At 40.8% G+C, this 12650-nt stretch overlaps 1 protein-coding gene across 1 annotated transcript in view; it reads right to left on the minus strand.

The window, feature by feature from the left end:
• Positions 1–7343: 7343 nt before the first annotated feature.
• Positions 7344–12650, minus strand: part of METAP1 (methionyl aminopeptidase 1) — a 79018-nt gene continuing 73711 nt past the window's right edge. The window contains exons 10-11 of the mRNA XM_080657797.1: positions 11118–11183; positions 7344–9207 (exon numbers count right to left, since the gene is read on the minus strand). Of these exons, the coding sequence (XP_080513923.1) occupies positions 9044–9207; positions 11118–11183 (230 nt within the window). The 3' untranslated portion in view covers positions 7344–9043. The remainder of the gene's footprint in view (positions 9208–11117; positions 11184–12650) is intronic.

Here is a 12650-nt window from a genome sequence, read left to right on the forward strand (position 1 = left end):
CCATTTTCTGCTATAAGGATTCTTGGATCACAGGACTATAGGTATAAAGCAGTGGTCGGCAAACTGCGGCTCGCGAGCCACATGCCGCTCTGTTGACTAATGAGTTTGCCGACCACTGGTATAAAGAATTGTTTATTAAGATCCTTTTAATACATCTTGGTGGCATCTAGAATGTCATGTATATTGCTGAGCCAAATTTTGGGAGGAAAATATAGATTCAGCACAGGACTAAAAGCCATTCACTATATGCATATCAGCAAATCTATCCTGGTTGTCCAAAATTAGAATTCTGCCACCTTAGAAATGTTGGAAATTTTTTGAAAATATCTTGGACAAAAAGCATATAATTTTAACATATATGGCTATAACTCCCACTGTATATTTCATGAAAACTAGTAAAATGTATTTTTAAGGATCTAAATTATTACAGTATTAAGAACCTTAAGCAGCTTCATTTTTATATTTTATTGAAAATTTTTCACATACCTAACATTTTTCAAATCTGCATCTCCATTTTCAGTATGTTGGGCTCTCCTGCTTTCTACTTAATCCATTTAATGATGTTCGCTGAAAATTGTCCATATACAGGTGTGTCTGACTTGGAACAAGTTCATTTAACCTGGTTCATAGGTCGACACTCAACCATTGGGCCATGCCAGCCCGGCTGGAACAAGTTATTATATGCACAGAGAACTAACAACATATACAAAAGAATGTATAGAATGATGGGTGTGTGATTTTTTTAATGGAGGCGGGGAAAAAACTGCAGTATGTCCAAAATTCTGTCACATAGAGCAGGTTAATGTGTGTAAAACATCAAACAAAAAATGTCTCCAAAGCATACACATAATGCTACCTCTATTTATCCATTTTGGATGCAAATGATACGTAATTCTCAAAATGTTTTGATGGGGGGGGGGACTTATTTTGCATGTACAGAATGCTTCAGACATTTTCTGCTTGGCTACCAACCTGCAAGCAGGCTGATGATCAAAGTCCGAAAGTAACCATAGGCCTGGAAACATTTTGCTGACCCAGGAAAAGGACCAACTTTGGACTAGACAATTTTGTTTCCATCAACACGCAAGATCAGAGATTCTCTGTCAGCAAATACTTTTAGGAAAAAGTACACTGCAAACACATTTGGAAAACATTTTATTAAGTCTATTTAAAGCTATTTAGATAATAAATGCATAGAACTATACCAAGGAAATCATATCTTTAGAGAAACAACCATAAAGTGAACAGGGATATTCCAAGTCCTCCACTATACCAATTTCATTTTCTTTACAGGAACAAAGTAGATGGGGTGGGCTTTTAAGCAGATTGACTTTTATCAAACAGGACACTGTGACAGAATCCCTTGAGATGAGGTAAACATGCACATGCTCCTTCCACGAAAAGAGTATTAATCCACCATAGAACTACCTCATTTAGATATGGACTAAAATACCAAAAATAATCAAGCTATGTTAAGGTAAAACAGTGGAAATTTGGATTAAAATGTTGATCTCTTTTCAAATCTACATTTATATACTAAAGTTTTTATCCTTGGCTACTTTGTTTCCTCAAAGTCAGCTAGGGCTCAGATTTACTGATCAAGTTTTAAAAATTCTAGCCTGAATCTTCTGTTGAACTCTGACACAACTACTAAAGCAGATTTGCTTTATAGTTACACTATCCTATCTAATAAAAGAGTAAAATATGCAAGTTGACCATCACTCCATTATACCCACTAGCCACGCCCACCAGCCAAATCAGGAGCAAGTATGCAAATTAACCCAACCATGATGGCTGCAGCCACGGAGCAAGCAGGAGGCTTGGGTTTCCCTGGCAATGGAGGAAGCCAAGCTTTCTGCACACCCTGGCCTGCCCTGGCCTCCGCTCAAGGCTACAAAAGTTTCAATTATAAAAGATAAATAAATCCCAACAAAAATGGCTGCATCCTCGGAGCAAGCAGGAGGCTTGGCTCCGCTCAAGGCTACAAAGTTTCAATTATAGAATATAAATAAATCCCAGATACCAGAGGCTCCACTTGGGTCGCCGGGGGGCATGGCCGGCCTGCAAACCACCACAGGCCCTCGCCCAGGCCACTCCACGCCCCAAGGGAACCCCCACCCTGATGTGGGACACCCTTCAGGGCAAACCAGCTGGTCCCCACCCGTGCACCAGGCCTTTCTCCTAATAAAAGAGTAATATGCAAATTGACCATCACTCCAACACACAAGATGGCTGCCCCTATGTGGTCAAAGATGGCTGCCCCCATGTGGACACAAGATGGCCAGCAGGAAAGGGCAGTTGGGAGGGACCAGGCCGGCAGAGGAGGGAAGTTGGGGGCAACCGGGCCTGCAGGGGAGGGCAATTGGGTGGGACCCAGACCTGCAGGGAAGAGCAGTTGGGGCGGGGGGGAAGACCAGGCCTGCAGGGGAGGGCAGTTAGGGGTGACCAGGCCTGCAGGGGAGGGCAGTTAGGGGTGACCAGGCCTGCAGGGGAAGGCAGTTAGGGGTGACCAGGCCTGCAGGGGAGGACAGTTAGGGGCCAACAGGCTGGCAGGGGAGCAGTTAGGCATCAATCAGGCCTGCAGGGGAGTGGTTAGGGGGTGTTCAGGCTGGCAGGCATAAGCGGTTAGGGGCAATCAAGAAGGCAGGCAGGCGAGCAGTTGGGAGCCAGCAGTCCTGGATTGTGAGAGGGATGTCCAACTGCCCGTGAGAGGGTGTCCTACCAGGATCAGGCCTAAACGGGCAGTCAAACATCCCTCGCGGGGTCCCAGATTGGAGAGGGTGCAGGCTGTGCTGAGAGACACCTCCCCGCCCCCGTTCATGAATTTCGTGCACCAGGCCTCTAGTCTATAATAATCTATAATAATAAAAGGGTAATATGCTAATTAGACCAGACGTCCCCTGGCTCTCCTTCCATCCTTCCGGACAAAGCCTGGGTTTGGGTGCCTGCTGGCGGCCGGAGGGAGGCCCGGGTCCTGGAGGGAAGCCCAGGTACCAGGTGCCAGAGGGAAGCTGGTGCCAGCAACCGGGGGAAAGAAGGCTTACTCTTGCATGAATTTCATGCATCAGGCCTCTAGTATACAGAATAAAACAGTTGCTAAGTAGTGGTGTCATCCTACACAAATATCAAGTATGGCACTTCTTGTCCTAGCCATGCAACCAGTGAAAGAATCCAGGAAATCACAGCCCTGGTGTCCTGACTGTTGGTCTTGACATCATAGTGCCAATGTGCCTACACGTTTTGAGAAGTATTGGCATGTGTTTGTTGTTGGGAGTGGGATGAGAAGGTGGGGGTAATAACAGTAAAAGGGCTAATCACCCAGGAGATGGGAGCAATTACTCCACTAAAAGCTTTACAATTGTCAAAATCGGATGTCCATAGGAAAATATTAAAATACTTTGAACTATAACAAACATATTCATACTACCAACAATAAAAAATACATTTTAAAAAACACATATTGATGTGAAAATCTTTCCAGGAAGCCCTTCCTGAATGCGCCACATATTGACTTTTGGGCACATTTTAGTAAAATATACCAGTGTTGACACATTTAATGTAATCACAGAATTGCCATCTAGACAGTTGTTGCTCACCCAGTCTCCAACATGAAAGGCGGCAGATGACAGGTAGCCAATGCCATCTTAGTCTTGCTCTTTTGCAAAATAACCAAATGCAAACCAGTTTTTTTATTGTAATCCTTCACACCAAAAAGAAGAGGTAAGGGGGGAGGCTGCCACCAAAGGCTGCTTGCACCTCAGAGTTCAGACACTGAGGCTGGAGAATTGCCATGTGTGGAGCATGTGCTACTAAGCTGACCTTTCCTTACATGTTTATTTTTAAAATGAAGCTAAACTCATTACCTTTTAGAATCTTAGCATAATGCAGCCTACACTGTGAAACAATTTGTCCCTAAAACATTACTGTCTAGATGATTTCCCCCCTACTATATTGGAAAATAAGCCACACATCCACAAGTGGTATAATTTGCTCCTATCATAGCTAGAGAGCCTGGGAGAAGTCAAACACCATCAAATGCAGACAGAATCTTATACTATCTCAAATGGTTCCAATATTTCTAACTCCCAGGCCACTAAATTATCCTCACTACTCCTACTGTATTCACTGCATTCATTGTTAAACAGTAGCTTGCAGTTTATGAAATTTAGCACACAGTAGGATCAAAATTAATTACTTCAAATAATTTTTAAACCAATACTCTGCACGCCCTTAATGACATGTTCCAAGAATAAAAAGAATCGCAAATTTTGCATTAAATAACTTTATTGTTGGTAGTGATCTTCACGTAATCATTCTGAAATAATTTTACATCTTGTAGAATCAACCAAATAGTAAATACTGATGTTGTTCAAAACCAAAGTTCTCACCATCAGAGAAGATACAGATAGGGAACAGGGAAAGGTGAGAAAGACAGATTTGAAATAAAGTATGTGAAGAAATTCGTGATATATAAACAATGCATTTTCTGGCTCCATTCCCTGAAAGGGCCTAGGAACAATGACAAACAGTGGCATCCAGATCTTGATTTCCCAAGAAAAGGGAGTAGGCTTTTCCTTGAAGAAATAGCCAGATACCAGTCTGAGGCAGGCAAAGTGTATGATAAACCTAAAATATCTTGCTTAGCAAAAGGCACGGTATTATGCCTTTTAGGCACAAGTCAAAATAATCCATGAATAAGCTTAAAGGTGTTCCTGCTGACCAAATTTGGAATTCCAGTAATTTAAATAGAATGTTTAAAAAGCATCAATGAACCCAAAGATACTAAAAAAAAAAGGGGGGGATAAGAGGGAGGAAAAATGCTTCTTTGTAAAAGGGTGCCAGCTAATAATGCAGATGAAATATTAGGTTTAGAAATTCCCAATTTGCAGCTATCAGTTTAATAAAATAATGGATTCTGCAGTGAACACTAAAACCATTGAGTGAACAGGATCTCCAAATGGTCTCCAAGTATCTCCTCCCAAATTATTTGCTTTTTAAAAAAAGACGTTTTTAATTTTTAAAATAAAAAGATCTGACAGAATCCAAGTGAAAAACTTGTATTGGCATTAAATATGACAATATTATGTGCCTCCTAATGAGATGTGATGCAATGAATGGGACATACCATATGCCATTATGGTGTCTTCTGCCAAAATGTTTATCTTGAACCTACTCATGAGAAACAGAGAAATACAGAATTCTACAAGCTAACTGGCCTGCTTTTTCAAGTGTCAATTTCATTTTTTTAAAAAAAGGCGGGGGAGGGATTGCTCTAGGGCAGTGGTTCTCAACCTTTCTAATGCCGCAACGCTTTAATACAGTTCCTCATGTTGTGGTGACCCCCAACCATAAAATTATTTTCGTTGCTATTTCAAAACTGTAATTTTGCTACTGTTATGAATCGTAATGTAAATATCTGTGTTTTTCGATGGTCTTAGGCGACCCACAGGTTGAGAACCGCTAGCAGGGTCGCCTAAGGCCATCAGAAAACACAGATATTTACATTACGATTCATAACAGTAGCAAAATTACAGTTATGAAGTAGCAACGAAAATAATTTGATGGTTGGGGGTCACCACAACATGAGGAACTGTATTAAAGGGTCACGGCATTAGAAAAGTTGAGAACCACTGCTCTAGAGTAAAGAAGACCACAGATACATGACAACTGAATGCCATGGGTCTGGATGCTAGATTAAAAAAAAAAAAAAAAACTCTGAAGAACATTTTGGGAGAAATTGAGACTCAAGCTTGAATATGTATGATACATTAGCCCAGCGATTTCAACCGGTGTGCCATAACACACTGATGTGCCACAAGAAATTTTTAAAACGTGCAATACCTGACTATTTAGTCAGGGGCACTGACTTCTTTTCCCTTAGGTTGTCAAATGAAAAAAATAACAGCTAACACAAAAGCCATCTGGTGTGAATAAATTAAAATAATATCTATTTTTTTTGTCAGATCAGCAAAAAAAATTTTTTGGTGTGCCAAATTTTAGTTTGTGTGCTATGAAATGAAAAAGGTTGAAAATCACTGCAGTAGACAATTGTGTATCAATGTTAAATCCTTGGGTAAGATAACTGTACTATGGCCATGTAGGAAATGTCCTTATGTGTTAAGATACGTGCTGTATGAGTAATGGGTGAAGTACAATGCCACTTCTTTCAAATGAAAAGTGTGCTTAGGTAGACAAATTATGACAAAATAACAATTGTTGAGTACAAGAAAAAGATATATGATAATTTCATGGTACTATACTTCCAAGTTTTTTTTTTAATTTTCAAAATAAAAAATTGGAAGTAAAAAAAAAAGAAAAAAAGAGAGAAATAGCTTATTGATACCATGAGGGTGCATTGGGGGGCTTTAGCGAAGTGGAGCATCCTGCTCTTAATTTTAACCAAACACAGTGAAATACAGAATTGATTATAAAACAAATTGAGGAATCAAGCTAAGTTGGCAAACAAATTTCTAAACCTCTTCTTCCTATTTACTTAAGACATGTGGATGACAAGTGGTATAAAGGTGTTGGTAAATGAGTTCTAATGAACCTTAATCCATTTTATCAGCAAAAGACATAAAATGAAATTAAAAGGCTAATATGTTTTCCTTCCTCTAAATTATAATTCCAAAGGGGCATGGAGGACTGGTAGGGGGGAAAAAAGATTATTTTAAACGTTATTACAGCCCTAGCAGGTTTGGCTCAGTGGATAGAGTGTTGTCCTGCAGACCATAGGATCCCAGGTTCAATTCTGGTCAAGGGCACGTACCTCAGTTGCAGGCTCCTCCCGGGCCCAGGGCCCTGGTCAGGGAGTGTGCAGGAGGTAACCAATCGATGTGTTTCTCTCACATCAATGTTTCTCTCTGTTTTTCCCTCTCTTTCCCACTCTCCCTAAAAAATCAATGGAAAAATATCCTTGGGTGAGGAATAACAAAACAAAACATTATTACAAAAAAAAGTTAACACATTGGCTCATTTTTTTGAGAAGTTGGCAGAATAATGTAACTAGATGTTTTCTTATCTAAAACTAATAAACATCTATAATTAGATATATACAATCAGAACAGAGCCCGTATTATTTTAAAATCTCCCAAACTGAGAAAAGCATCACCACCAGTATGGTGTCTTATCTTTTAACAAAAGAACCATCCCACCAAGATCTTTTCCTGGAACTTACTTTGTAATGATAGACAGTGAATCAGCACACACTTAATCCCACTATCAGTACATACAATGCTCCACTAACTAGGTAGCATTCTCTGTCTTAAAAGCTCTCAAAAACACATTTGCATCTCAAATGCTGCTGGTAGACTCGCTGAACTAAACACAGTACTGGAATTTTTATATGGCCATTAAACTTGAAGAAGTATTTTTATTCAAATAGTCTTGAGTTTATTTTAGATTCTGAAATCAACCACCCCATTTCCCTTGAAATCCCAAACAAAATGCAGCAAAGTTAATGACTACATGGCAGGATAATCACTCAAACTTTTTAATCTCCCTTTACACATTATATTAACATTCATATTGCAAGGCATTCCATTCACAAATATTACAGTTTGATAAAAAACTTCGCACACATACCCCCGAAAGTCTACACCAGATTCAGTCACCTGACTAAATCATTAAAATAATAAAATGAAAACATTATCATAATTCTTTTAAAGCAATAACGTCTGAGGCACTCTGGGAAAGATATTCTCCTACAAGTATTAACATGTCAGTGGTATCAAATTATCTTACAAGAAAGTCACCTGAAACTCTTGACGACAATGCCTTTGATCGGCTATGCCTTCACTGGAAACAATCCCACTTGTACTGACCTACTGAAAAGAGCATAGATATTGGGCAGCTGAGGTCATTTCTAATGAGGTTCCCAGTGATGTAAAGGTGAAGAATGTTTACAGCTCATCCCTGCTGCAAGGAAACAGTCCAGTCTTGCAAGGGGTTCCTTTCTCCTCCCCACCAGGTTTACTAAACGTTAGGTCTAACCTCTCACCTGACTGACTTCACTCACTGCTGGAGAGCTTTCAAAACTGGCTTTCCCCATCCACTCCCATAGTGCAATGGTCGGCAAACTTATTAGTCAACAGAGCGGCAAACCGTGGCTCGCAAGCCGCAGTTTGCCGACCACTGCCATAGTGCAACCCCCACCCTCCCCTGAATATCTCCAAGGTGTAGTCTAGAAATAAAAAAGAGTGGAAGAAAGGGAACTCTTTCCCTCCCATTTTGACCAAAGAGAGGTCTGAAATAGCAATGTATTAAAAAATCCTCATGCTCTGCAACAGCCACTACCACGTGGAGCATGGCTATTTTTGCCATAAACTAGATTTTTAAAAAACCTAACCTTTTCCCAAAGTGAATTTTGCCACATCCATTCACTGACAGTCAGTCTGACCAAGTGTTTCCTTCCACACAACTACAAAGGTAAATAATTAGCATTGGGGGGTGGGGGGAGGACGACGACAATTCCCAACTGGGAATTAACCCACTGCACACTATGGGTCCATTTAGGACAGCATATAACCCCGTCAAAGCAGAATCAACACAAATCCAGGGCACATAGTGTTCAGTAATTACATATAAGGAATTTAAAATGTATACATATATATTTCCTATATAATAAAAAAAATCTGAAACAACATATGTTGCTAAAGTTTCAAGGGTTCTCATATTCCACATTCATCTATCTGGAAAGCAGCTGGCTCTCGGTGCCCAGTTGTGGCAGTGATAAAAGCAACTAGAAGCAGGTTTAGGTAAAAGTGCTCAAAGGGCAAATGAGAAAACAGGGGTGCAGCAGAGATTGGGGGTGGGAGGAGGGAGAGAGGGGAACACTGAAAGGAGTTGAAAGTGTTTCCTTTATTCTTCTTGGCTTTTCCAGACCCAAGACAAGGTCTTGAGGACACGTGTCAAATGCTGCAATCCTTCCTTATCTATAGTCAAAACAAAACAAATAATAAAAAATTTCTCTTCCATCCTGTACTCTCAATAAAAAGCCAAGTACAGCCAGGAAGTGTTACTGAGATGTGCCATCTCGGGGAAATTAAAACTGGGACATGAAGTGAGGCCGCTCGCTATCCAGTCGCCGGGTTAGGATTTCACAGCCAGTGTCCGTGACCAGCAGGGTGTGCTCAAACTGAGCAGACCGCTTCCCATCTCTCGTCACTGCAGTCCACCCGTCTGGCCAGGTTTCATCCTGCCATCCACCTAAAACAACCAGAAACAATTTCTTACTTCCATCATCCAGTTTTCTAAAGTCTAGATAAGTGTATCTCTGTATCCTATATCTGTAGATAGCACAGAAAACCAATTAGAAAATTCTCTATTAGGATTCCTATTCAACTAAGTTTTAGCTAAAGCCATTGATATTTAAATTTACAAAGGTGTTATAACTTGACATGTTTTATACTTCCCAAATATCAAATCAAGGTAGTATTTCCAAAATAAAAGCACTCGGGTTTCATTTTAGAAAATATATTAATACCACTCACCATAAAGCTGTAAGAAAAAAAATGAATGAATGAATTTAGCTCTTTCCTGGTATAACTCTGACATCTGACTAAACTATAGCCAGTGTTAATAAAGATCATCTCTCTTAATTCTTACAGCAGCCCTGGAGAAGTGGCAAAATATAAACCATTTTTCCCATTTTACAGAAAAAAAAGTAGGCAGCCTCTCAAAGGATCTCCAATGTTCCCCTCCACCACTTGAGTGCAGGCTGGGTTTAGAGACCCAGGTCTAAGGAAGATTATCTGGTAGAAGTAATAGGATGTCTCTCCCAAGATTAAGTTATAAAATAGACTGGGAGGATCAGAGACAGGCATATCCTTTCACACAGGGCCCAGGACACATGCCTACTACTACTGCCTCACTCTGCATCCCTAATCCCAACAAAGAACGGGCAGAAAGGAAAGGCAAAGGCTTCATGGAGCAGACCCGAGTTACCAACTGAGTCTATTATCATCATTGCCACATGCCTCACTGAATAGCAACAGTGAGGACATACAACTGCCAGCACTAGGTATGTCTGTGCTGTGCTTTCTCCACAATAGTTGTGTGACACCACCTGACATCTTGAGTGCAGACCTGGAAGAGGCAGAACAGCTCAGGACATTGGAGTCCGACAAAATCTGCCATGTAACTCGCTAAACGACTTTATGCAAGTTACATCATCTCTTCGAGGATCAATTTGCTTGATCAACAGCACCTACCTCATAAATTGTGGAGAATTTAATCATTTAACTGTGTCAAAGTGAGTGGCTCTTCTTCTTTTCTCCTCCTCTCTACCTTCCCATCCCTTCCCCATGTCAAGCAAGAATTTCTACACAGGCTTGATGGAGGCTTCTAATTACGACAATGTAGGCCCTAGCTAGGTGGTTCAGTTGATTAAAGTGTTGTCCCAATACACCAAGGTTGTGGGTTCGATCCCCTGTCAGAGCACATACAAGAAGCAACCAGTGAATGAATAAGTAAATGGAACAACAAACCGATGTGTCTGTCTCTGTCTCTGTCTGTCTCTGTCTCTCTCTCTCTCTCTTCCCTTAAATCAATCAATAAATAATTAAAAATTACAATGCATCCTTTGACAGGATCTTTATGAAAAGGGACCAGGATTCAAGTACTTCAGCATCTACTGACAACAAGAGAAACTACTGCTTCCTTGCCAACCCTTACAATGTTTAAACATTTATTTTTTTAATCCTTACCCAAGGACATGCTGAGAGAGGAGAGGGGAGGGAAGGGGAGAGGGAAGAGGGGAGAGGGAAGAGGGGAGAGGGAAGAGGGGAGAGAGGGGAGAGGAGAGAAAGGGGAGAGGGGGGAGAGACAGAGAGGGGAAAGAGGGCAAGAGAGATTATCAGTTGCCTTCTGTTTGTGTCCCAATTGGGAATGGAATCAGCAACCTTTTGGTGCACAGGACAATGCTCAACCAACAGAGTCACTCCAGCCAGGCAAGCCTTACAATGTTTACTTCTCTACATGATACTAAACCAAGTTGAGATGGGACAGGGAGCAGAAATGAAGCAAAAAGTAAGTAGAGCAGACTACTAATTTGTACATCAGTAACCAAGAGTAAACAAAAATTCAATTAAGAAATGTACAGCATCCTTTTTGCTCACCTTCACAAATCATTGGCTCAATGGTAAATACGTGGCCCGCCTTCATCACTCCAACTGCTTTATTTTCTGAAATTAAAGAAGAAAAAAACTAAAAACATAGCAAAAAACCAACAGTGTATTGTTAAAAAGATCACTGGAAAGAGGAGATAACTATATTCCCATTAGACATCCTCAATTACCTTCTCCTCTCGTGATTCTCCTTTCTTACAGTAGATCATTAACAAACTAGTGGCCCGATGCACAAATGAAGATCCATGCAAGAATGGGCCTTCGTTCCCTTGGCTGCCGGCACCGCCTTCGCTCTGGCCGGAGCCGCCTTTCTGCCTTCCTATGCTGCTCAGAGGCCCAGAGCAGCTGGGGTGGTGCGACGCAAGCGTCCAGCCCCATCCCCGACAGCTCAGCACCTGTGTATGCAAATTAACCCGCCATCTTTGTTGGGTTAATTTGCATACTCGCTCCTGATTGGCTGGTGGGTGTTGCAAAGGTACAGTCAATTAGCATGTTACTCTTTTATTAGGTAGATGACAACCACCTACTCTGGAGCAGATACTGTCCTCCATGCACTTCACACTGCTTATGTTTTCTCTAGGAAAATACACAGATATCCAAAGGCTGAATTTTAGATGTGGTTATCACTTTTACAAAAGGAAAAGTGCCACCATTTATGTTATAGCAGGATTAGAAATACAATCATGGAACCAAGCAAAATTCCTTACTCATCCAGGTATAACAGAGGTGTGTGTGGATGTGGGGTGGGAGGGGGCACAGCCCATAGAAACACGGCATGATTTTTCAGTTGTCTTCTTTTTCTTATCTTCAAAGGGGGAGAAAGCCTCTGCACACTAACCTATTTTTTTTTAATGCTGACGACACTATTCCTTTTTATTTGAAATCAGAAATTCCATTTCTCCTTCCAAATACTGTTTAACTTTTGGTCCAAATTCACTAACATAAGAGTATTTTTCAGGACCATCATGAGAAATGCAACTATTAGTCAAACTGTCCAGACCTACCATCCTTCCCCAGGATGCCAAAAAGTTAAAAATAGGAACAGGCCTTTTTAGACACCCTCAGACAAAAACAGAGAACCAGTTTGAATTTCAAATTAAAAACCAACTAATAACAGCCCCAATAAATGAAGGCCTGCATTTACTCCGCCAGACCAGCAGGTGGCCAAAACAGGGTTTTTTGGTCTGGTTGTTGGGTCTTCATGGTGCTGACTTTGGTAATGAATAACACATGTCCACTGAGGCTGAATTTACTAATATCACACTTTCTAGGTATGGTCTAACCTCACCCACATCTTTCCTTGTGAATAGCTATCATGGTGGCTTCCACTACCTTAGGTATTGCCAAAATCTGAGGAGTAAACATAATTTTGACTTTTTATTTCTAATCTAAATAACTTTCTCCAAATGACATGCAATTACTACATATAAAGAATTGGTCCTATTCCCTTGAGGATATCAAAAAGAAAACATCAAGAGTGTCAGTGTGGTGTCATGGACAGAAAAAAGGATGAAGAAATCTAGA

Source organism: Plecotus auritus (assembly GCF_963455305.1).
Source record: "Plecotus auritus genome assembly, chromosome: 1".
In the NCBI taxonomy this organism is placed as follows: Eukaryota; Metazoa; Chordata; class Mammalia; order Chiroptera; family Vespertilionidae; genus Plecotus; species Plecotus auritus.